The sequence below is a fragment of the Pseudophryne corroboree genome, chromosome 8, assembly GCF_028390025.1.
Source record: "Pseudophryne corroboree isolate aPseCor3 chromosome 8, aPseCor3.hap2, whole genome shotgun sequence".
Taxonomy (NCBI): Eukaryota; Metazoa; Chordata; class Amphibia; order Anura; family Myobatrachidae; genus Pseudophryne; species Pseudophryne corroboree.
Window position 1 is genome coordinate 257,312,295 of NC_086451.1, and position 26,974 is coordinate 257,339,268.

The 26,974-nt window shown below is 45.9% G+C and overlaps 1 protein-coding gene across 2 annotated transcripts in view; it reads left to right on the forward strand.

Annotated features, from left to right (window-relative positions):
- The window catches only part of LOC134948908 (actin-binding protein WASF3-like), a 251,169-nt gene that overhangs the window by 213,963 nt on the left and 10,232 nt on the right, over positions 1-26,974 (forward strand). For both annotated transcript variants that reach the window (XM_063937187.1, XM_063937188.1), the window contains exon 8: positions 24,061-24,446. In XM_063937187.1, the coding sequence (XP_063793257.1) occupies positions 24,061-24,446 (386 nt within the window). The remainder of the gene's footprint in view (positions 1-24,060; positions 24,447-26,974) is intronic.

Below are 26,974 nucleotides of genomic sequence, written 5' to 3' on the forward strand. Positions count from 1 at the left end.
TTAATGGTCCCATTCCCCGCTGACAGGACACTAGCTCCTGAGGGAAAGATTCGCAAGCCCCACCACGGCGAGCGTACATTCCCGCAGCACGACGCCACCCTTAACAGAGCCAGAAGAGTGAAGAGTGCTAAGTACTAAGCCGGTGTCCCGGTTAGCGGATCGTTGGCCATTATGGCAACATGAGGGTTCGGAGACGCACGGCTTCTAACCGGGGCGAATTGCATCTCCAGACTCAGAACACAACTGCGTCTCAGTACACTGTACACAGTACCCACACTGGCAAACAAAGCCTTAAAGTGGTTCTATTTCCATTTTAAGCACAAATTACCTCAGCTAGTATAAAAAAAAGCGGGAAGACCGCGCGCCATTGAGGGGGCGGGGCTTCACTATGAGCAGATCCAGCAGCTCACCAGCGCCATTTTGGCTCTGCAGTGGACACAGACGCTGACTGACAGGGACGCGCAGCTCCTCCGGTGTGACTCCAGATTACCTCAGCGGTACCAGGGGGTCATAGCAGGAAGGGAGTGATTATTAGTGTACTAAGTCCCCAATCTGGGTACTTAGTCTGTGACCTGTCTAAGCTTGGCATTAGCAATAAGGGCGCGGTGTGCTGGCTCACATTTACAATATGTCAGGCAAAGAGTGTGTTTTGTGTATGGCAGAGTGTTCCTCTTCCCCAGGGAGCTCACTACTATGTACTCAGTGTAGTGCACCTTCCCAGGCTAGTGGGGCTGAACCAGTGTGGCTGAATTCCATCAAAGGAATTATTTCCAATATCTCTAATAAATTGTCCCGCAATGAGAAAGAGACGCAATACTTAAGACAGTCTGTGGATGAAATAAGAACAGAGACTCAGTCCCCAAACAGGCGTCTCAGTCCCGCCATTTTTCCACAAAAACTAACTGTGGCCCATATCCTGCAGTCTGACTCTGACACTGAGGGGTCAGACATGTAGGAGGGGGAGGTGGACTCAGAAGGGAAGGGGACGGTGCTCTGTCACAGGGAATAGAGGCTCTTATAGAAGCTATCAGAGATGTGCTACAAATTCCTGAAAAGGTGACAGAGGAGTGTGAGGAATCTTATTTTAATGTAAAAAAGAAGTCCTCTTCACTTTTCCTGTCAAAGGAATTGAATACCCTGGGGTATATTTACTAAGGTCCCGATTTTGACCGAGATGCCGTTTTTTCTTCAAAGTGTCATCTCGGTAATTTACTAAGCAAAAATCACGGCAGTGATGAGGGCATTCGTAATATTTTGGAAGTCCTTGGAAAAAATAACGAATCAATACACCATCGGTCAAATACGCCTGCAATTTGGTAGAAATCGGTCATTACTAAAAAGTGCAAAACACAAACACTGCCGACAATAGCCAAACACTGCCGTGCTAAAATACAAATCGTGAAAAAATGCTAAAAAAAAACAGACCTGCTTTTTTATCCCGTGTTTGCATAGGCATGCACGGATCCATGAGATCCGTGCATGTTTATCAGTGGGAAGGGGTGGGAAATGTTATAATTTTTTAAAAAAAAATTGCGTGGGGTCCCCCCTCCTTAACCAAACCAGCCTCGGGCTCTTTGAGCCGGCCCTGGTTGCAAAAATATGGGGAAAAAATTGACAGGGGTTCCCCCATATTTAAGCAACCAGCACCGGGCTCTGCGCCTGGTCCTGGTTCCAAAAATACGGGGGACAAAAAGCGTAGGGGTCCCCCGTATTTTTGAAACCAGCACCGGGCTCCACTAGCTGGACAGATAATGCCACAGCCTGGGGTCACTTTTATACAGTGCCTTGCGGCCGTGGCATCAAATATCCAACTAGTCACCCCTGGCCGGGGTACCCTGGGGGAGTGGGGACCCCTTCAATCAAGGGGTCCCCCCCCCCAGCCACCCAAGGGCCAGGGGTGAAGCCCGAGGCTGTCCCCCCCATCCAATGGGCTGTGGATGGGGGGCTGATAGCCTTTGTTCAAAGTAATGAATATTGTTTTTAGTAGCAGTACTACAAGTCCCAGCAAGCCTCCCCCGCAAGCTGGTACTTGGAGAACCACAAGTACCAGCATGCGGCGGAAAACCAGGCCCGCTGGTACCTGCAGTACTACTACTAAAAAAATACCCCAATAAAGACAATACACACACACCTTGAAAGTATAACTTTAATACATACATACACACCACCATATACACATACTTACCTTATGTTCACACGAGGGTCGGTCCTCTTCTCCAGTAGAATCCATGGTGTACCTGTTGAAAAAATCCTACTCACCAAATCCAGTGTAGAGGGCTCCTCGGATAATCCATTTGTAATCCACGTACTTGTAAAAATAAAAAAACGGGACACCCGACCACGAACTGAAAGGGGCCCCATGTTTTCACATGGGACCCCTTTCCCCGAATGCCAGAAACCCCCTCTGACTGATGTCTAAGTGGGTTTCTTCAGCCAATCAGGGAGCGCCACGTTGTGGCACCCTCCTGATCGGCTGTGTACTCCTGTACTGTCTGACAGGCGGCACACGGCAGTGTTACAATGTAGCGCCTATGCGCTCCATTGTAACCAATGGTGGGAACTTTCAGGTCAGCGGTTGACCGAAAGTGACCTCACCGCTGACCTGAAAGTTCCCACCATTGGTTACAATGGAGCGCATAGGCGCTACATTGTAACACTGCCGTGTGCCGCCTGTCATACAGTACAGGAGCACACAGCCAATCAGGAGGGTGCCAAACGTGGCGCTCCCTGATTGGCTGATGGAACCTTCTTGGACTTAAGTCAGAGGGGGTTCCAGGCATTCGGGGAATGGGGACCCATGTGAAAACATGGGTCCCCTATTAGTGCGAGGTCGGGTATCCGTTTTTTTATTTTTACAAGTACGTGGATTACAAAAGGATTTACAGAGGAGCCTAAAACACTGGATTATGTGAGTACCGTATATACTCGAGTATAAGTCGACCCGAATATAAGCCGAGGCACCTAATTCTACCACAAAAACCTGGGAAAACTTATTGACTCGAGTATAAGCCTAGGGTGGGAAATGCAGCTCTAGCCGTACACAGCCCTCAGTGCCAGATATGCCCTCATAGTGCCAGATATGCCCCCACAGTGCTGCCAGATATGCCCCCACAGTGCTGCCAGATATGCCCCCACAGTGCTGCCAGATATGCCCCCACAGTGCTGCCAGATATGCCCCCACAGTGCTGCCAGATATGCCCCCACAGTGCTGCCAGATATGCCCCCACAGTGCTGCCAGATATGCCCCCACAGTGCTGCCAGATATGCCCCCACAGTGCTGCCAGATATGCCCCCACAGTGCTGCCAGATATGCCCCCACAGTGCTGCCAGATATGCCCCCACAGTGCTGCCAGTTATGCCCCCACAGTGCTGCCAGATATGCCCCCACAGTGCTGCCAGATATGCCCCCACAGTGCTGCCAGTTATGCCCCCACAGTGCTGCCAGTTATGCCCCCACAGTGCTGCCAGATATGCCCCCACAGTGCTGCCAGATATGCCCCCACAGTGCTGCCAGATACGTTCCCTCCCCAAGTGCCAGGTATGCCCCACAGTGCTGTTACTTACCCCTCCGTCGATCCCGCGCTGTCTTCTGGAGGGACACGAAGCACACAGCGTGCGCGGCTCTCCTGTGTCCCTCCTGCATCTTCGGCGGCCGCGGCGGGTCTATTATAGGAAGTGCCGGTTCGTGATCAGAGGTCACGAACGGGTATTTCCTGTAATAGAACCGCCGCTGCTGCCGCCGGAGATGCAGGAGGGACACAGGAGCGCCGCGCGCTGTGCGCTCCATGTCCCTCCTTCACACTGCTCTGCCTCTGCCTGCACTGACTCGAGTATAAGCCGAGGTGGCTTTTTCAGCACAAAAAAAAGTGCTGAAAAAGTCGGCTTATACTCGAGTATATACGGTATAATTTTTTCAACAGGTACACCATGGATTCTACTGGAGAAGAGGACCGACCTGCGTGGGAACATAAGGTAAGTATGTGTATATGGAGGTGTGGATGGATGTATTAAAGTTATACTTTCAAGGTGTGTGTGTGTTGTCTTTATTGGGGTATTTTTTTAGTAGTAGTACTTCAGGTACCAGCGGGCCCATTTTTCCGCCGCATGCTGGTACTTGTGGTTCTCCAAGTACCAGCTTGCGGGGGAGGCTTGCTGGGCCTTGTAGTACTGCTACTAAAAACAATATCATTCACTTTGAACAAAGGCTATCAGCCCCCCATCCGCAGCCCATTGGATGGGGGGGACAGCCTCGGGCTTCACCCCTGGCCCTTGGGTGGCTGGGGGGGGGGGACCCCTTGATTGAAGGGGGCCCCACTCCCCCAGGGTACCCCGGCCAGGGGTGACTAGTTGGATATTTGATGCCACGGCCGCAAGGCTCTGTATAAAAGTGACCCCCGGCTGTGGCATTATCTGTCCAGCTAGTGGAGCCCGGTGCTGGTTTCAAAAATACGGGGGACCCCTACGCTTTTTGTCCCCCGTATTTTTGGAACCAGGACCAGGCGCAGAGCCCGATGCTGGTTGTTTAAATATGGGGGAACCCCTGTCCATTTTTTCCCCATATTTCTGCAACCAGGATCGGCTCAAAGAGCCCGAGGCTGGTTTGCCTTAGGAGGGGGGACCCCACGCATTTTTTTTTTTACATTTAAATTTTTTTTTTTTTTTTAACAAGGTGCACAATGAAGCCCAGCACGGATCTCTCAGATCCGGCCGAGATTCATTGTATTAAAGTCGGCAGTGTTTTACAAGTCACTCACGTAAAACACTGCCAAAAAAAACGAATGACATCGACATCGGAAAACCCGAAAATGCAGAATACGGCAGCTTAGTAAATTAGTCGTAATCAATTCAAAAAGTTGCATATTTACACTTTCAATGTCATTCGTGATTGAACTTTGACCTCAAACGGGAAAATACGAATCTTAGTAAATTTACCCCCCTGTTTGAAGAACCGTGGGTTAATCCTGATAAGAAATTTCAAATCCCTAAAGGGTTACTCTCATCTTTTCCTTTTCCTCCTGAGGATAGGAAAAAATGGGAAAGTCCACCGATAGTGGATGCATCCATGTCCAGGTTGTCACGGAAGATTGTGTTACCCATCCCTGGTGCAGCCTCCCTGAAAGACACGGCTGATCGTAAGATTGAGACTACACTCAAATCCTCGTACACAGCTGCTGGGGTGGCTCAGAGACCCACAATAGCATGTGCGTGGATTACTAAAGCCATTGCTAAATGGTCGCGGTAACCTCATTGAAGGGTTGGATTTCTTATCTAGGGGGGAGATTGTGTTACTCCTGCAACATATACAGGAACTTTATGGTGGAAGCCATAAAAGAAGTAGGTTTGCTTAATGCACGCACCACTGCTATGGCAGTGTCAGCATGCAGGGGCTTACGGTTACGCCAGTGGACTGCAGACGTGGATTCCAGGAAAGGCGTGGAAGGTCTACCCTTCACAGTAGAGGCCTTATTTGGGGATGAACTAGACAAATGGATCTCCAAAGCTACTGCGGTTAAGTCCACATATCTTCCTTCTGCAGCTCTCCCAACCAGGAAGACCTGCTCAGGACCTACTCTACAGTCCTTTCAGACTGCCAAGTTTAAGGGCAAAGTCAGAGGATCTTCTACTGCCAACAGAGGCGCTAGAGGTAAACCACGCAAACCAGCAACTGCCGATTCTCAAGAACAGAGCTCCATTTCTCCTTCCTGAAAGCCTTCTGCATGATGGTGGACCGCGAGGCCTGGAAGACTGGCAGGTGGGAGCCCGACTAAAAAATTTCAGTCACATCTGGACAACATCATGCCAGGATCCCTGGGTCATAGATCTTATTTCCCAGGGCTAAAGACTGGAGTTTCAGGAGCTCCCACCTCATAGATTCTTCAAATCAGGCTTACCAGTTTCACAAGAGGCAAGTATAACCTTACAGGATGCCATTCAAAAACTGGTACAAACTCAGGTCATTGTTCCAGTTCCACCTCATCTCCAAAACAAGGGATATTGGACCTAATTCAGATCTGTTCACTTGCTAGCGTTTTTCGCTGCGCAGCGATCAGGTAACTACTGCGCATGCGTATGCACCCAGGGCTGGTGCTAGGGTGTTCGGCGCCCCCCTGCAAACTATAAATTTGCGCCCTCCCATATTCCTTTGGCGCGCGCCAGGAAAAGGGGTGTGGTCTCACAAGGAGCATGGCAACACAATAGTACCCCCATTTAAAATTACGCCAAAATGTAGCACAATCTTATTTATCTTATACGTAATGCCCCACCCGTAGTAGTAGCGTCCTTATGCATAATGCCCCCACAGTAGTACTAGCGTCCTTATACATAATGCCCCCCAGTAGTAGTAGCGTCCTTATACGTAATGCCTCCACCAGTAGTAGTAGCGTCCTTATACGTAGTGCACTCCAAGTAGTAGTAGCGCCCTCATACATAATGCCCCTTCCAGTAGTAGTAGCGTCCTTACACGTAATGGCCCCCCCAGTAGTAGTAGCATCCTTATACGTAATGCCCCCCAGTAGTAGTAGCGTCCTTATACGTAATGCCCCCCCCCAGTAGTAGTAGTAGCGTCCTTACACGTAATGGCCCCCCCAGTAGTAGTAACATCCTTATACATAATGCCCCCCAGTAGTAGTAGCATCCTTACAAGTGATGCCCCCCCAGTAGTAGTAGCGTCGTTATACGTAATGCCCCCCCAGTAGTAGTAGCGTCGTTATACGTAATGCCCCCCCTGTAGTTGCGTCCTTATACGTAATGCCCACCCAGTAGTAGTAGCGTTGTTATACGTAATGTCCCCCCTGTAGTTGTGTCCTTATACGTAATGCCCCCCAGTAGTAGTAGCGTCGTTATACGTAATGCCCCCCCTGTAGTTGCGTTCTTATACGTAATACCCCCCCTGTAGTTGCGTCCTTATACGTAATGCCCCCCCAGTAGTAGTAGCGTCGTTATACGTAATGCCCCCCTGTAGTTGCGTTCTTATACGTAATACCCCCCCTGTAGTTGCGTCCTTATACGTAATGCCCCCCCAGTAGTAGTAGCGTCGTTATACGTAATGCCCCCCCTGTAGTTGCGTTCTTATACGTAATACCCCCCCTGTAGTAGCGTCCTTATACATAATGCCCCCCCAGTAGTAGTATCGGCCTTATACGTAGTGTACTCCAAGTAGTAGTAGCGTCCTTACATGTAACGCCCCCCGTAGTAGTTGCGTTATACATAATGCCCCCCCAGTAGTAGTAGCGTCCTTACACGTAATGGCCCCCCAGTAGTAGTAGCGTCCTTACATGTGATGCCCCCCCAGTAGTAGTAGCGTTGTTATACGTAATGCCCCCCCTGTAGTTGCGTTCTTATACGTAATACCCCCCCTGTAGTAGCGTCCTTATACATAATGCCCCCCCAGTAGTAGTATCGGCCTTATACGTAGTGCACTCCAAGTAGTAGTAGCGTCCTTACATGTAACGCCCCCCCATAGTAGTTGCGTTATACATAATGCCCCCCCCCCAGTAGTAGTAGCGTCCTTACACGTAATGGCCCCCCAGTAGTAGTAGCGTCCTTACATGTGATGCCCCCCCAGTAGTAGTAGCGTTGTTATACGTAATGCCCCCCCTGTAGTTGCGTCCTTACACGTAATGCCCCCCCAGTAGTAGCGTCCATAAAGCACGTGCGCACACACACAATTCACACATATAGACACACACATACACACCCACCATATACACACACACACACACACACACACACACACACACACACACACACACACACACACACATTTCTCTGTCACCCTCCACTTACCTAAGCCACTGTCTCCCTCAGTACAGCACTGCAGCAGCCTGGTCCGTGTAGCTCCGCCCCTTCTGTCCCGTTTAGCTCCGCCCATTCCGGTCCGTGTAGCTCCGCCCCCTCCTTTGATATGTACGGAGCCACTGACACACAGGTGAGGGGAGGGGGGGAGTGGGCTTTTCATGCTGCCAGCGCCGCACAGCAGCTGGCAGCAGCAGCAGCAGTGGGGACAGGACGGCGCAGCAGGGAAGGGATGCAAAGCAGGGGGAGCGCCTCTCCCTCCCAGCGCCTCCCTGCACTGCATCCCTTCGCTGAGCGGGTAACGCCGGGCCTGTATGCACCACAATGCGCAGGCGAGCCATACGGTTACAAAGCGGATCGTTGTTGTGCACTGGTTCTAGCGAAGAAACCATTCTCACAGCTGTTCGCAAGGAGATTGACAGGAAGGTTTGTGGGTGGCAACTGAACTTTATCTGGGAGTGGTTGGAAAAACGCAGGCGTGTCAAAGCGTTTGCAGGACGTGTGTCTAACGTCAATTCCGGGCTTGAATAGCAGCGGCTGAGTAAGGTCAGAGCTACTCAGAAACTGCACAAGCTGTTTTGTCCAGGGCGGCTGCACACACGTTTGCACACTTGCAACGCTAAAATACACTCCCCTATAGGCGGCATCTATCTGTCCACAGCGCTGCAAAAAATAGCTAGTGAGCGAACAGATCTAAATTAGGCCCATTATTCCAACTTGTTTGTGGTACCGAAACCGGACGGTTCGGTAAGGCCGATTTTGAATCTAAAATCGTTGTACCAGTACTGACGAGTGTTCAAATTCAAGATGGAGTCTCTGAGAGCGGTGATCTATGGTCTGGAGGAGGGGGAATTCTTAGTGTCTCTGGATATCAAGAATGCGTACCTTCACATTCCGATCTGATCACCTCACCAGGCTTATCTACGCTTTGCACTACAGGACTGTCACTACCAGTTCCAGGCCCTGCCATTTGGTCTCTCCATGGCGCCGAGGGTGTTCACCAAGGTGATGGCAGAGATAATGTTTCTCCTTCGCAAACAAGGAGTGAACATAATTCCGTACCTGGACAATCTTCTGATAAAGGCACCGTCCAGGGAAAGGTTGTTGGACAGCATTGGTCTCAACCAAACTACTCCTGGATCATGGGTGGATTCTAAATCTCACGAAATCTCACTTAGAGCCTACTCGGAGGCTCCCATTTCTGGGAATGATACTGGACACAGAGTCGCAGAAAGTTTTTCTTCCGTTGGCAAAGGCATTGGTAATCCAGTCGATGGTTCGGGATGTCCTGAAGCCAACCCGGATATCTGTGCATCTATGCATTTGCCTTCTGGGGAAAATGGTGGCCTCTTATGAGGCACTTCAGTACGGCAGGTTTCATGCGAGGCCCTTCCAGCTGGATCTGTTGGACATATGGTCCAGATCGCATCTTCACATGCACCAGAGGATCCGTCTGCCTCCAAAGGCCAGGATCTCCCTTCTGTGGTGGCTCCAGACTTCTCACCTAATCAAGGGCCAACAGTTCGGGATTCAGAATTGGATTCTGCTAACCACAGATGCAAGCCTCAGAGGTAGGGGAGCAATCACTCAGGGGGTGCAGTTTCAAGGAAGATGGTCAAATCAGAAAGTTGTCCTTCCAATCAACATTCTGGAACTCAGGGCTGTATACAATGCCCTTCTGCAGGCCTCATATCTTCTTCAAGATTGGGCCATATAGGTTCAGTCGGACAATGTGACGTCAGTGACGTACATAAACCGACAGGGCGGAACGAAAAGCAGAGCAGCAATGTCAGAGGTATCAAGAATTCTCCTCTGGGCAGAAAAACATGCTGTGGCATTGTCGGCGGTCTTCATTCTGGGAGTAGACAACTGGGAAGCAGACTTCCTCAGCAGACACGACCTGCACTCGGGGGAGTGGATCCTTCACCCGGAGGTGTTCAGGTGCTTGACACGTCAATGGGGATGTCCACAAATCGACATGATGGCCTCTCGTCTCAACAAGAAGCTCAAGCGGTATTGTTCCAGGTTTAGAGACCCACAGGCAGTGGCAGTGGACGCTCTGACGACTCCATGAGTCTGTCAGATGGTGTACGTGTTCCCTCCACTGCCGCTAATCCCAAGAATTCTGAAAAGAATAAAAAGGGAAAAAGTTCAAGCAATTCTCATTGCTCCAGACGGGCCAACAAGGGCCTGGTACGCGGAGCTTCTGGAGATGCTCCTAGAAGATCCGTGGCCTCTACCCCTTCGCGAGGATTTTCTGCAACATGGCCCGTTCGTCTGTCAAGACTTAACATGGCTACGTTTGACGGCATGGAAGTTGAACGGCTGATTCAAGCCAGGAGAGGCATTCCTGACAAGGTCATCCCGACTATGATCCAAGACAGGAAGTAGGTAACGTCTAAACATTACTACTGTATTTGGAAGTAATACGTCTCTTGGTGTGAGAACAGAAAATATTCTGCTGCGGAATTTCTTCTGGGACATTTCGTGCTTTTTCTGCAGTTGGGTGTGGTTGTGGTCCTACGTCTGGGTTCCATAAAAGTCCAGATTTCGACCTTGTCCATTTCCTTTCAGAAACAATTGGCTTTTCTCCCTGAGGTCCAGACGTTCTTGAAAAGGGTTCTGCACATCCAGCCTCCCTTTGAGCCTCCCACGACACCTTGGGATCTCAATTTGGTGCTGCAGTTCCTCCAATTGGATTGGTTTGAAACGTTACAGGAGGTAGATGTAAAATATCTTACGTGGAAGACCGTCACATTGTTGGCCTTGGCTTCAGCAAGACGTGTGTCAGAGCTGGAGGCGTTGTCTCACAAGAGCCATTATTTAATTTTCCATGAGGACAGAGCTGAACTCAGGACTCGTCAGCAATTTCTTCTTAAGGTGGTGTCTGCATTTCACATCAACCAACCATTGTGGTTCCGGTTGTTACCGACACCACTGTTACTTCAATGTCTTTGGATGTTGTGAGGGCTTTGAAGGTGTATGTGAAGAGAACAGTTTGTTGCAGGAAATCGAACTCGCTGTTTGTTCTTTACGATCCCAATAAGATTGGGTGTCCTTCTTCAAAGCAGACAATTGCACGCTGGATCAGGCTCACTATCCAGCATGCTTATTCCATGGCAGGATTGCCAATTCCAAAATCTGAGCAGGCCCACTCAACTAGGTCAGTGGGTTCTTCTTGGGCAGCTGCCTGATGTGTCTCGGCCTTACAGCTCTGCCAAGCAGCCACTTGGTCATGTTCGAATACGTTTGCAAAGTTCTATAAGTTTGATACTTTGGCCTCTGAGGACTTCTATTTGGTCAATCAGTTCTGCAGGACCCTCAGCACTCTCCCACCCGGTTTGGGAGCTTTGGTACTTCCCCATGGTACTAAATGGATCCCCAGTATCCTCTAGGACGTAAGAGAAAATAGGATATTAATTACCTACCAGTAAATCCTTATCTCGTAATCCGTAGAGGAAACTGGGCTCCTGCCCGGTCCATCGTTCATGCTTCTTGCACTGTTAATTGGTAAAGTATTGTTGTTTGGTTCAGCTGTTGCTGTTCCAAGTTTGGTTAGCATCGCTTTCCTCTTGTTTGTGTGTGCTGGTTCGGAATCTCACCACTATCCTTTAATATCCTTCTCTCAAAGTATGTCCATCTCCTCGGGCACAGTTTCCTAGATTGAGTCTGGTAGGAGGGGCATAGAGGGAGCAGCCAGCCCACACTATCAAATTCTTAAAGTGCCCATGGCTCCTAGTTGACCCGTCTATACCCATGGTACTAAATGGATCCCCAGTATCCTCTACGGACTGCGAGAAAACGTTTTACCAGTAGGTAATTAAAATCCTATTTTTACTGCGCTGAGAGTTGAAAATACCATCCCCTCCCACCCCCAGCAATTGGTTGCAGAGCAGAGTAATACAAATATATTTAGGACACAATGTCCATATTTGTACACGTAGCTCTTAAACTGGGTACACACTGGAGCGATGTGTATCCAGCCGATATGTTAGCCTGATGTTAACGAAGGACAGAACAATCACTATTCCATCCTTCATTAGCATTCATTGGGGGGGTATTCAGTTGTTTGAAAGGTCAGTTGGGTGTCTGTTTTTTCCTATCTAATAGACAGGAAAAAACTGACACCCAACCGACTTTTCAAAGATTTGAATTTCCCCCATGTTGTCACTAGCGATATCGACTGACAACGTCTCTAGCAACCGTAGGCACCCTCATATTGGGCATACACACTGCCCGATGTGAGCGATATGTCAGTCCGGTCTACCTGATCTGATGACATATCAGTCAGTGTGTACCCAGCTTTAGATTGTGCTCAGGAATAGCTTCCAAGGGAGTTTGATTTTTTTTTTAATTGTACACAAAAGAAGGGAAGTGCAGCTTCTCACTTTTAAGGACATAGGGGGTCATTCCGAGTTGATCGCTTGCTAGCAGTTTTTGGTAGCCGTGCAAACGCTATGCCGCCGCCCACTGGGAGTGTATTTTAGCTTAGCAGAAGTGCAAATGGTTGTATCGCAGAGCGCCTGCAAAAAAATTTTGTGTCGTTTCAGAGTAGCTCAAAACCTACTCAGCGCTTGCGATCACTTTAGACTATTCAGTTCCAGATTTGACGTAACACACCCGCCCAGCGTTCGCCCAGCCACGCCTGCATTTTCCCTGGCACGCCTGCATTTTTCCAAACACTCCCTGAAAACGGTCAGTTGCCACCCAGAAACGCCCACTTCATGTCAATCACTCTGCGGTAACCGGTGCGACTGAAATGCATCGCTAGACCCTGTGCAAAACTGCATCGTTCATTGTGCCCGTACGTCGTGTGTGTGCATTGCGCCGCATACGCATGCGCAGAATTGCCGTTTTTTAGCCTGATCGCTGCGCTGTGAACAAATGCAGCTAGCGATCAACTCGGAATGACCCCCATAGTCAAGGCTGATTCTGAGTTGGGAGTAAAGCAAAAAAGAGCAAGTAACTGTGCACGTGGACCAACCCTGTTGCAATGCAATGGGTGCAAATACATTTATTTATTTGCATATGGGGTAAATACTGTCTGCTTTTGCATGTAGCACACTAATGCTGGACACTTTTATTTTGTAAACTGCAATATAGATTTAAGTTTAGACACATTCCTCCCAAATCTTCTCTGCACATTTTAAATCTTCCGCACCAGCAGTGCAGCATGGTTTCCGCGTCCAGGTGCACAGTTGCTTGCTCATCTTTGCTTTACTCCTAACTCAGAATGAGACTCAAGATCATTGAAAATGTAAAAAAAAAAAAAACCCATTAAAATAATTTAAAAACAAAAATATCTAATATAATTAGAAATGTAAAAAAAGCTTTATTTTAATAACAAAGCATTTTTTTGTTTTGCATATCAAGAGATATTAGGACAGCCATTGTCCTTGTGAAATAGGCTTACACTTGCGTTACATGGGGAGGCTATTGCTGGTGGCAGCTGCTGCAGGCTGTGGGGCATGGTATACAGGGAAAAAAAAAATCTTAATGCTTTTGCCTTTTAGAAACAGACCCCGGTGTGTGCTTTTAAATGGGATACACATTCATATACATAAATTACAATAAAGCACTGGATATAAAGGGGTCATGAAAAAAAATAATTTTAGACATTAAGAAAAATAATTGCAATGACTGCTTATGGTCAATCATACCTACTGTCTTTGAAGATAAAGTGCTAGCCAGGTCCCAGAGTCTGCATGGGGGTGGTCTCCTGCAGCATCAGGCATTAGAATAAGGGAACTGGGAGAAGGAATTATTACTATCCCGTACTAGTCTTCTAGCACATTATGGAACACACCTCAATCCAGCTACATCCAAAATTAATAATTTTTAATTATTATTTTTAATATTGAAAATACACACACATCACCCCCCACACACACATTACAGTAAAAAAAATAAAGAACATTGCCCCCCCACAGGAAAAAATAAACTGCATTGCCCCCTACAGGAAAAAAATAAAACACACATTAATTGCCCAGCCCTTCACAGAGGACTAACCTGACCTGTCAGTAGCAGTTCTTCCCTGCTCTCAGTCGTGGACGGCACCAGCACACAGCAGTGGCTGTAGCCTCAGGGACTGAGTCACTGCAGAGTACTCTATGGGTGGGACTGCGGGACCTATGATGACACAGGTTTTGTCGTGTAGGGGCCTGCTGGAAAAGCCCATCACTGCCCTGAGTTAGCACTGACGGTGTGGCTGGCACTGCTGTTGCCGCCAGGTCCACTAGTCTTGATTGGTTCAGGGCCATGACCGTTTTTTATTAACTATTTCAAATCAAACATTGTTATGTTAACATTATTTATCCAGACAGACACCATTGCTCAAGTACTTTACAAGGTGGTCCTGCAGAATAACAATAATAATAATAATAATACTACTAAGTCACAAGTAGAAATGTATTTACTGTGTATTTAGACAATTAGATAGTAGATGCAAAAGTACAAAAGTAAAGATAGATTGCAATAGGATAAATAAAAACACATTTTGGTTCATGTAAAAGACAATTGGAACGATATGTATAACATTGGTAGCAAGTGGTTGAACATTCATACCAAATACAACATACGTGTGCCACACGAACTATACCCAGTGTGTCAGGTCTGTAACTGTGTCTGTTCCCGGAGGGGGTACTAGTGGGTCAGTGGTGTTGCAGTGGAGGAAACAAGCAGGCTGCAGTAAGTACCTGTGCATGTGCGCAATGATGTTTATTTAGCACACAGAGGTATAAACAGCAACTGGATAAAAAATGGCAATACAGATGGCTTTTAGCAAGGAAGCTGACAGAGGTATAATAACAGTCACAGGTAATGGGCTGGTCTGGAAACCAGTGTGATTAGAAAACAGCGATGATCGACCTGGAAGCCGATGGTGAGCATCGATGGCTGGCTTGGAAGCCGATAATAAACAAGAACTATATGCAGTAGGTTAGTAATGAAACCGATGGCGGTAAATACAGGCAATGAATAACTCCGGTAATCGGTCTGGAAACTGACAACAATAGATTCACACTGTCAATAGATATGAACAAAGTCAACACAAAGCCAAGCAAGGCTATAGCAGGAGACAGTTGGTAATTTACAAGCTGGTTGTTTTAAGTGCTGGATGCAAAAGCACAGTGCTGAATGCAGATTAACAACACACAGGTGAGAATGGTAAATCAGCACCTGAAGAGAGTCTCTTACTGCATGTAGAAGTGGAAGCCGACTGTGGAAGGAGTTGTAGCAGAGCTGGATGGCTGGTGCCTGTAGTTCAACAGAGAAACTGGAGCTAGGAAATCACTGGAGGCAGGAGACTGGAGCCAGGAGACGCTGTGCACTGGATGCGACGCATTGTTCAAGGTGATGAGACTGAGCCAATGTTCTGGATTTATACCCCCCGGGCCGGCAGGCATTGGATGCTTGAATCATGTGTGCAGACACAGCGCAGGATTGGGTGTTACAGGTCAGCTGACCGCAAGTGTCATGGCGGTGCCCATGCTGTACAGATGGTGGGCACACAGTGGGGTACACGCTGAGTGGACTTCAGGGTACACAGTGATAATGGGTACTGCACTCCGCGGACAGGGTACTCATGCAGCAACTAACTGGGGCCGTGACTCCCGGAGGCCTGCACACCAGCACGCTGGTAAGTGAGGTACTACTGAACGCTGATTCCTGACACAGTGTCTGCAGTGATGTAAATTCAGAGTTTGGATCTCAGTTGCTGATAGCTGATGGGAAAACAGAGCCGGAATCAAAGACGACAGTTCAGTACACAAGTAAGCAGCCATGAATCTGTTGCAGGTTGGCAAGGGATGATCCATGGATGAGGTCAAGAACAAAGCCAGGGAAATCAGAGTGGCAGTGAAAGCCAAACAAGGCTAAGGGTCAAAGTTCAAAGATCAAACAGCTGAGCCAGGAACAGCTAGTCTAAAGTGTAAGCACAAAAATGAGGCACTGGTGCTGTAGTTTTACAGCCTTATGCAATGCAAGGATGCTGGGGCGCTGTCACATCAATGACAGTTAAGTATTTCTGAACAGGATCTTCTGTGGCCCATTTGGTAATATCACTGGTCCCAAAGTACAGTAATCTGGGACCAAAGCTCGCAGTGTGCATTAGCATTTTTCTTGCGTGATTGTGACATGTACATGATTAAGTAAATGAGTACATTTACCCTTAGTCTAATAATCAGCATTAGCAGGGTTATTGGCTCACACAAAGTGCCTGATTCTGAATTGGACACTTTGCCAACGTCAAATGCAGTTGATTGATTTTTCTCTACTACACGTGTATTTAAAGTGCACTGTGCATGCATTCAGAGACTGTGCACAGTTACATTTGAGATTAAGACACACGGTCTCAGAAATGTCTTGAAAATGTATTAGGCATCACAGGTTTGTGGACGCCCAGAGAAAGTCCGTCTTATGGGCATGTTATGGGCGTGTCCCAGGCATGTCACTAAAGTAGTTGCGTCAGATGCTTAAATGCCTGCGTTGGGGCCATACTCTGATGGACAGTCTGCGCCTAGCACGGGGCTGGTGCAACTTTTGATGGTGTAACCGATGGTTGTGTCTAAAGAAGCGCCAAGCATGATCTGAGTCCTTGTACATTCAGACGCACAGCTGTACATCAGGAGTGACTGGCAAAAGATGTGGACATGAATGCGCTGTGTACTACTCAGAATCAGTGTACGTGTACTATCCTGCACCGGACTGTTGGACTATAAATAATGAATGTAATAACCAACCTGTTAGTGTATATATATCTCCTAAACGGAATGACAATAGTGTAAGGTTGGAGGTGCATCAGGAATTAAGTAATGTCCACAAATATCAGGTTTGTTTGGCCTGGGCCAGAACAAGAAGTAAAGCACTCTATTGTAGTTAGTTGATATGATAAAGTATTATTACAATATAGATTTTAATATAAAGGGTATATAAATTCAAGAAAAATGAAATAATATTTCACCCATATATGGATATTACTATGTGATAGACGTAAGTATCATCCTGTGGTGAAAATATTTTTATTTGTGAGAAAGTTCATCAACTCTCATCACATGGGGTTTTCTCTCAAAATGTATTGTTGGACAATCTATTTATCCTATCCTCAGCAGATAGTGTGGAGTTCGCAGTATCCCCAAAAGTATTCGACTCCTAAATGTGTGAGAATAACTTAGATCAGTGGCTCCCAAACTTTTTTGAATCACGGTGCCCTAGAGTATCAGGATTTTTTTCACGGCACCCCTAGGACAAAATATTAAATTAAGTAAATTATGTTTATATATCATCCTTAAGCTCAATTATGTTTTGGGGGACAAAATTTGTTTCTATTTGTCCACATATTATATGATTGACAGCCACCAGCTCTGGTTTTGCCTATTACATTGACCATAAATAATTTGAATTGGTCCTGGACCACCAATCCAAGGCACCCCTGCAAGTGTCCTGAGGCACCCCAGGGTGCCTAGGCACACACATTGAGAACCACTGCCTTAGATATTGGTTGGTGTATCTCCCTCTTTTTATGTGTCAGTGTCAGTATCAAAAATATTCAATAAATTCTGCTTTAAACGTTGTCTCTGAGTGTAATTTGTCTGTAGCAGTATTGCTTCTCAGATGACGTTTACTGATTTGGATACAATGTATGATTACAAACACCACATACAGTGGATCATATCCATTTCTCACAAATAGCTTACTAGTATTGATACACTATTTTTGTAGACACAACACTAAATGTGTAGTATTTAACAGGATGTATGCATATATCCCATAAGAGTTTTACTATTCGGAATCAAATTTCTCCACGTTTTAAGAATACAGATACCTTAGAAAACATGTCCAGATTTTAATATCCATTGGTATAAAAGGTAAACAAAATGTGGTTCAAAAAGCAAAACTTGCATGATATACAGTATACTGTATAAAGAGATTTTAATCCTGCAGGATACAAACAATATCTTCATACTCTTTCTGGGATGTAATAGTCCCCCCAAAAATTCCTGACGATTTCCATTGATCATATCTCACCATATATATATTAGTCAACCTGAAGGAGAGTTGAGTAAATTGAACACTTGGTTTACTCACTTACATATAAGACTTCCTTATTATCGTTCTTTTGGTCAGTGTATAGAAAGGGCCCAATGCCCAAATTCTTTGTTTATTCAGTACATTGGATGATATACCAGATGTGAACGTGAAGTTGTATAGCCACAGGTTGGGGGTAATTCAGATCTGATCGCTGCTGTGCGTTTTCGTACAGCGGGCGATCAGATCCGAACTGCGCATGCATATGCACCGCACTGCGCCGGCGTGCAACAGGCATCGGCACCCTGTGACGGGATGGTGCGAAAAATCCATTTGAGTTGGCGATTGCAGGGAGATTTAACAGGAAGAGGCCATTTGTGGGTGGCATCTGATCATTTTCTGGGAGTGTAAGGAAAAACACAGGCGGGATCAAGCGTTTTCAGGGAGGGTGTCGACGTCAAATCCGGTCCCAATCAGCCTGATGTGATCTCAGTGGCTGAGTAAGTCCTGGGCTGCGCAGAGACTGCATAAAATCAGTTTGTGCAGCTCTGCTACACATGTGAACGCACACCTGCACAGCGAAAACCCACTCCCCCTGTAGGCGGTGACTATCTGATCGCAGGGCTGCAAAAATCGCTGTCCAGCGATCAGATCTGAATTACCCCCATTGTGAGCCGCACTGTCCCTCTTTCAATTGTTTTCACCCATTTGCTTTTAGGCATGGTTACTCATTGCCGTTGCCATATTGGAGAAAATATTTGGTACCATATGTTTCTGTTCCGTATGCTCTGATAAATTAATCAGGAAATACAATGCATAGAAGACATGAAATTAACACAGAGAGGTATTTTAACATTCCCACCTGCAATCTGGTTAGAAAGGGCCCAGTGCCCAAATTCCTTGTTTATCCAATAAATTGGATGGTATACCAGCTATGAACGTGAATCTGTACACCCGCAGATTGTAAGCCGTACTATCCCGCTTTCAAATATTTTCACCAATATGCTTTGTCGTAGGCATAGTTACTCACTGCCAGTTCCATATCCACGTGGACTACAAGTGGGAACGATGGTAACCTGTGCCGAGTGCAGCGGTAGCGGAGCGAGACACCTTGCCCGAAGCGAGGGGACACGGTGCACTTATTGGGGTTCCCCATCACTTTACGATGAAAACGACACGAAAAAAACATAAAAAGCTCATGTTGACCTTTTTCCATGTCGACCTTGTTCACGTCGGCCTAATGGCCGCGTTGACCCATTTCCTGTGTCAACCTAGTCACTGTCGACCAATAGGTGTCAACCTAATGTGTGTCGACCCTGAGTCCCGCACCCGAAATGAGCACAGTGCGGTATTTTAACATATATTTCCACCTGCAATCTGGTTACTCTGTATATACAGTTGTAAAAAAGCTCTTCTTATACATTTAAACAGATAGATATTGCAACAACAAAAAAGGCTATTTTATGTTAAGCATGGTTATTCACTGCTAGTGCCATATTAGAAGAAATATTAGCTACCTTTGTTATTTGAATTGTTTTAAGATATATGAGAGGAGAGATAGTCGTAGTGCAGCACTCACGCATTAGTCCCCATCTGCTTTCCGGCCTCTTCTGTAGAGCGAGGGAGGGATGAGAGGGGGGGACAGATGCAGTACCGCTGGAGGTATAGGTAGAGTAGCGGTCCGTGAGCCTAATTCAGATCTGATCGTAGCAGCAACTTTGTTAGCAGATGGGCAAAACCATGTGCACGGCAGGGGGGGCAGATATAACATGTGCAGAGAGAGTTAGATTTGGGTGGGTTATATTGTTTCTATGCAGGGTAAATACTGGCTGCTTTATTTTTACACTGCAATTTACATTTCAGTTTGAACACACCCCACCCAAATCTAACTCTCCCTGTACATGTTATATCTGCCCCCCTGCAGTGCACATGGGGGGTCATTCCGAGTTGATCGCTCGCTAGCTACTTTTTGCAATGCTACGATCAGATAGTCGCCGCCTATAGGGGAGTGTATTTTCGCTTTACAAGTGTGCAAACGCCTGTGCAGCCGAGCTCTGCAAAAACATTTTGTGCAGTTTCTGAGTAGGTCTGAACTTACTCAGCCCTTGCGATCACTTCAGCCTGTCTGGTCCCGGAATTGACGTCAGACACCCGCTCTGCAAACGCTTGGACATGCCTGCGTTTTTCCAAACACTCCCAGAAATTGTCAGTTGACACCCATAAACGCCTTCTTCCTGTCAATCTCCTTGCGATTGGCTGTGCGAATGGATTCTTCGTTAAATCCATCGCTCAGCAACGATCTGCTTTGTACCCGTCCGACGCGCCTGCGCATTGCGGTGCATACGCATGTGCAGTAGTGACCTGAACGCTGCGCTGCGAAAAACGGCAGCGTGCAAACAGGTCAGAATGACCCCCTTGGTTTTGCCCAACTGCTAACAAAGTTGCTGCTACAATCTGGTCTGAATTAGGCCCCGTGTTCCCTATGATTGGTGTTAGGTAGATCCATTCCTAGAGCCAGAAGACCTTGCAAAATCTAAATGCACCATGGGGACCGGAACTGCTCCTACGAAAAGAAGAAAGAGAGAGGAGAATACCGGAATCTGTTCTGCGAAATCCTGCTGCTGATCACGGCTTCCACCTGCAGTGGAGAGCCAATTCAAAACCGTCGCTACTCAGAATCAGGCCCAAAATATTTCATTCGTCCCACTATAGAGGAAATAATGTTTTTATCAATTCATGTTTTATAGCAAAAAATGTTTTTAGAAACTTGAAAGCTAAAATTTATTTTCAGTTGTTTGTAAAGAAGGTCATGGATAACGTCTCAAGTCTGTTATAATCGGTTTCTCAATAGGGATTTATAGTAAACAAGCATTTTCAGGTTGTAGACTTACAGTATAACATCAAGCAGTTAAACATAATACAACAGCTGAAACCACAGCTTTTGGAGAAAAAAGAAATCACTGTAAAATGTGATAGACTTTGGCCAGGATCCTATTACCCACTGTAAAACACCAGGCATGAAAAAATGACTTTTTTCACGATTTTTCTAGATGTTTCACCTTTTTTTTTTTTTTTTTTTTACAGGCTATCCTATTAGATCGCCTGTAAAATAAATACCCTTTATCCTGAGGAAACAGCCCCGTTTTTGCTTGAGGCAGTTACAACAAAATCCCAGATAACCACTGTGACTGCAGTAGCGAGTGGAGGGGACTGCAGGGAGGGCACCGCGGGCCAGGAGCTGGCACTCGGCGCTGTGACCCCCGATGGGGAAGATGGGGCAGCGCCGTGACCTGCGTCTCCCCTCTTTCCCCAGCATTAGTTACATGACAGGGGAGCGGTCATGTGACCGGGGGAGGAGGGGCAGAGGTGGAGCGCTGCATCGGGATCTGTCAGGAGCCGGCACCCGGTGCAGTACACAAAAACCCTAATAAGCCACAGCTTGTGCTAGCTTATCAGGGCTAATAGGATAGACCTGGGTGATATCATTACCTGCGGTGATGTACCGCAGGTAATAGGATACCGCCCTTTATCTGCAATATTTTTAAAGGCAAAACAAACTTAATTTTACCTTTTAAAAAATGTCCACCTTAAATACCTTGGGTGAATGATAAAAAAATGGTACTTTAATAGCAATTATTACAGTATGTAAGGGACACTTTTTTCCTGCAGAATCCAAACTCCATAGTTTGCAGGACAAATAAATCTTCACTGCTGCAGTTACCGGTACTTGGAAAAGAAGACTTCAGCACCTTGGAGAGTTCACAGCATCTTTTTGCAGAAAGAAAAACGGGGTTTTGGCTTATGTCTTGGGGCATCAGGGGCTAATATGTCCAGGGCCGGCTCCGGGGCTTGTGGCGCCCCGGGCGGCTTTAGGGGGCGTGGCTTTGTACAGGGGGCATGGTCATTTACGCCCCCTGTACAGCTGAATTGATGTGCGGTGCGCGATGACGTCATCGCGCACCGCACAGCAAAGGTCCTCTCCACGAAGGGAAACTAGACGCGTAGCGTCTAGTTCCCTTCATGGAGAGGACCTTTGCTGTGCGGTGCGCGATGACGTCATCGCGCACCGCACAGTAAAGGACCTCTCCAGGAAGGGAAACTAGACGCGTACGCGTCTAGTTTCCCTTCCCAGCGGTAGCGGCCGGGGGCAGCGGGCAGCAGGGGGCACACACCAGTAGCGGATCTTGCCCTGGTGCGGCGCCCTCCGGAGGGCGCCCTGCGCCCTCCGGAAGGCGGCGCCCCGGGCAAAAGTACTGCTTGCCCGTGGCAAGATCCGCTACTGAATATGTCAAAGGGTAAAATGCACATTTGCAGGGGAAATCGGGTGTTTTTCAAGTCATATGGTTTTATGCTGCACTATGTGTATGAAGGGGTTACCAGATAATTGTGATAACCCTGTGAATATTGCACTTCCAAATGAATGCCTCCCTATGCTTTTGCATGGAAAATTCTACATATCAAGTATCTCATGATGGCACTAATAGAGAAGCTAAAAACTTATTTGTGTATTCATTTTTTTTAATTAAGCACAGGTCTGTTTGAAGTAAAGGGGACTGTATTATTTATATGGGTGGGGAGGTCTGTAGATATAAGTACAACCAATTAGCGTATATTCATTAATATTATACAATTTTCAGTGTGATTAAAATATCCAGTGTCAGTGAGCATTATAATACACATAGATTTTGTCCAGATGCTTCTGTATAATATTTACTTTGCTGTCAAATATTGTCAGTCACTTTATTAATTAAATAATTGAATTTTCTAAATTCAACACTCTTATTTGTTATCATTTTACATGAACTCAATATTTTTTCATTTATGCACTGGCCACTGCAGTAAGTACTGGGTACACACTAGACGATATATCGTTTGATCCAGCGCATATTTTGTTCACATCATCTACTGTGTACGAACTATTGTGTGCTCCTGCGTGTCACTCATCGCGTCTTCTAATTGGCCTGCAGTACAGGCCAATCAGAAGATATTTTGAACAACACTTCTGGATGTGGCCACAGAACGACATATCGCGCGGTCATGTGCTATACCATTCAGTGTGTACGGGACGACCAATGTATCATTACATCAGTCATGCTGTAGACTGACAGCCACATTGTCTAGTGTGTACCTAGCCTTATACTTGCATTGGAAATATAAGAAATAGAATATGTACATAAGGGAAACTGTGGTGTGTGTGTGTGTGTGTGTGTGTGTGTGTGTGTGTGTGTGTGTGTGTGTGTGTCAGTGCTTTAAACTATTACAGTGTGATGTCATGAATATTAATATTTAGTTTTATTATTAACCTTTATTTATTCATTTACCAGATACTATACAGTGCTTCTCAAATAGAGAATGTTTATTTATTCATATCAGTCCATTAATCAGTAATGCATACAATTCAATTCACCATCACATCAACTCTATATTCAACCAAGGTGCCAGCAAGGTGAGGCAAAAAATGCTGACCACTATACAATAACAAAATGTCATGTTAATGCTTCACTTCTACCCAGAACTGTCCTTCTCCTGACTCCTAGCCACCATGGTCTTAGCAGGAGCTGTGTGCCACTGAGATTCCTCCTGCAATCATTATTGTATAGCGGGCCCAGCGACTAAGCATCAAAGGTCTTGAACTGTACAGATCTGAAGAATGTCCCCAATAAAAAGTTTGCAATGTGCACAAAATGAATATTGCATAATTTTATTATGTTTTAGAAAAATAAACACAATTAAACTTTTCAGTTACTTTAGCGACTAAAAATATTACATAAATTTTATTATACAGTAGTTAGTGGTTTTCTCCTCTTTAGCATGTGTCGTACAGGTAGTCCAATCCTTATAGCTGTATTTACAACAACAAGCTGTAAAGATATTAATGATAAGAATCATAACAATACAATAATAAATAGTGCATTTTTCTCCAATTACAGTACATAAACACATTAAATGCTAGTTTTCTTTGAAAGTAAAAGAGAACCTTTAAGTTCTCCCTGTTATTGATCACTTTGTATTACAGAGGAACTGTAAGATGAAGGCATCTCTGGATGCACATTGCATATAATGCATGGAATCATTCACGAGCTCTTAGTAATTTGGTACCATGTGCAAAAATAACTATGCATCCATGACATTGGGCAATATGTGGGGTTTTATCAAAGCTATTACTTGCAGGAGGTATTGGATTGATATATTGTATCACAAAGAGTGAATTTTCACTTTATCTCACTTTGTTTCCTCTTGTAGTGGTCAGCAAGTGCCGATGACTGAATATTTTGTGCCTCCTGCTCCTCCACCACCACCACCTGTGATTCCTTCTGCACAAACAGCCTTTGGCAGCCCGATTTCAGCTCCCACTCCTGCAGCTCCCAATGCTGCTGCCTTTATGTCGTCATATACCCCTACCCCTCCTCCAGCACCACCCTGCCCATATTCTGGTTCCCCTCTTCAAACTGGTCCTTTGGGACCACCAGTCGCTCCACCACCACCTCCGCCAGGCCCTCCAACTATCACAGCTTCTCCTGCTCACGCAGCTTCTCCTTCCACTGTCACTATAGAAACAAGGAAACCTCAGATCCCGCTCATCCCTATGAGTGATGCCAGGAGCGATCTCCTAGCTGCAATCCGCAGAGGTGAGGATGCAACCCGAAATCTTCATTTATATTTATATATAAATTTCATTATAAAGTAACAAATATGACCCATTTGACAAACATAAGTAGCAAAAATGTTAATAATTCATATATTTCCTTCTGGAAATACTTTAATGTATTGTTGGCTAATTCTGACTTTTTGCATAGACACTTTTTCCTTTACTTTTTTTTTTTTACTTTTATATTACAGTTAAAATGTCGTAGCTTTTTAGTGTATGGACACATTGGTGTTAATTAATTCCGTCTGCCCTTCGTTTCATTTTTCACAGCTAAACAGAGGAGAGGTGGCATCTCTATAAACTGTTGCAAGAGCAGTGCATGTCCTACTTTCCCATATCCCCATTCTATCATCCACCCTGGAAACACAGCCTCAGTGTCTCTGCACAATGATAGCTGATCCCTATGTTATTATCTGGCCCTGCTCTGTTTACCTGTCAATAACAAAATTAAGCAGATACTGTACTAAAATGATTAAACCCAGTGTGAATAGGGTTGTGTGTATAAGTTAGATTGCTGAATCTGAGGGATCCATGTATCTTTGTTCACTGCAACACAATAATATATATTATTAAACTGAACTGGCCTTTTGAGACAGGAGGGGATATATGTCAGGTCTTGGAGAGAGATAAAGTGGAGTAGTTGCATGAAGCAACCAATCAGTGTATAACATCAAAGATTCAGCTGATTGATTGCTTTGGGCAACGTCTCCACTTTATCTCTCTCCAAAGCTTGACATATCGCCCTCTCAATACCTTTGTGCTACCTGAAAATTCAAAACTGAGGCTTCTGTAAGCTCACAAGGACTCGAGTTTGGCAACAGTAAATCTCCTCACATTACAGCAACCTGATGCTTCCTCTTTGAAGGCCAGGCGAGCAGTTACACATGATGTACATACAGAGCACATGTGTGTTATACCTTCTGCAGTTCTACTTCTCCTTAGGCTGTTTATACAGTACATTGGTGCACACATTCTCCTTTGGGTCTGACTTGCCTTCAGCTTCATGTTGATTGCATCTCGCACATACTGTAGAATAGGGGTCTATATTTGCACCTACTATATAAAGTAGTGCACAGTGCTCATATTAAATGCTGGATTGTATTATGACACTTCTCTTGTAGGAAACACATGTTATTCTTTTCTGGATGAATGCAAGGCACAGGAAAAGCTACAGATCTGTAGTTCAGTGCTTCTTTAGTTTATTCCTGGGCAGCTTATTAGAAAGCAAGTTTGTTAGCATAGACTATATGTGCATACACACTTGCCGAGAAAATGAGCGACGTCGCTCATTTTCACCCTTCCTGAGTGACGGCGCTCATTTTATCGGCAAGTGTGTATGCCGCCACCGACCAGTGATGCACGACCCTGCAGGTTGCTAACTAACCCCGCTGTTGGCCGTGCAGGCAGCTCAATCTGGACTGTCATCCAATAGCTGCCTGCACGGCCCGGCCACTGCATGATGTCACTGAGCGATATGAACGTCATATCGCTCAGTGTGTATGCCCAGCCACCGACTGCACTGGTGGGGGATACACTAGGCGACGTCACTCATAGAGCACGTCACCTAGTGTGTACCCACCTTATGTGTCACCATAGTCATCATAATATATGAGATGACCAGTGCCAAACAGACCAAGAAAGATAATGTTGCCAGTTACTGCAGTGGGATTTAGCCAGGAGAGAAACTATACACACAAGCTTGCTCCAATGCTATAGCTAATGTGAACAGTTTTCCTGCACACAAAAAAAAAAAAAAAAGAAGAATAGAAAAGTATAGTGTATGTAGGGCCTAATTCAGCATGGATCGTTATTCTGAGAAATTGCATTTGTCTGCAAGTACAGAGGCGCCACCCCGACAGATAGAAAAAAACGCCCCGTGTAAGTTTGCAAATGCATTGCTGATCACTATCCATATGCAAATGGCTAATTTCTCACCTTATATGGTCGAGTTTAATAACTTTAGAGATGGAATAAAATGACTTATGGTTCCTTTTCATTTTACAAAGAACTGTATGTTACATAGTGTAAATAGAAACAATATGAATTTCCACCTACATTTATAAATGAACCTATGAAGAAACCAAAATAACTTGTATCCTTATGTTCTGCAGCGTCGCTATAAGACCTACAGAGAAAATACTTCTACATCAGCTTTAAAACCATGTGTATTTTCATATGAAAAGTCACACATTTCCTCTGCATAGCCATCATTTGTGGACGGAACCTGTATGCCTGAGTCTGGTAGCTGACCGTTCGGTAGCAATCAGTGGTATTTGGGCACTTTTGCAGACTGTTATTCTGTGTGCATTCATAAGCTGGTAACTGGTCAGTAGCAGCCAGAGCAATTACTGATGTGCTTGGTGCAGAGAGGCATAACAAACCTAATGCAGAGGTGGGTGTTGCTGCAGCAGTACTTATTTGCGCCAGGATGTGCAAGCCCTGAGACATCTGTTCTTTGCGCTCCTGTGCACAGTAGCACGTCAGGGATTCCAGATAGTCCACCATCAG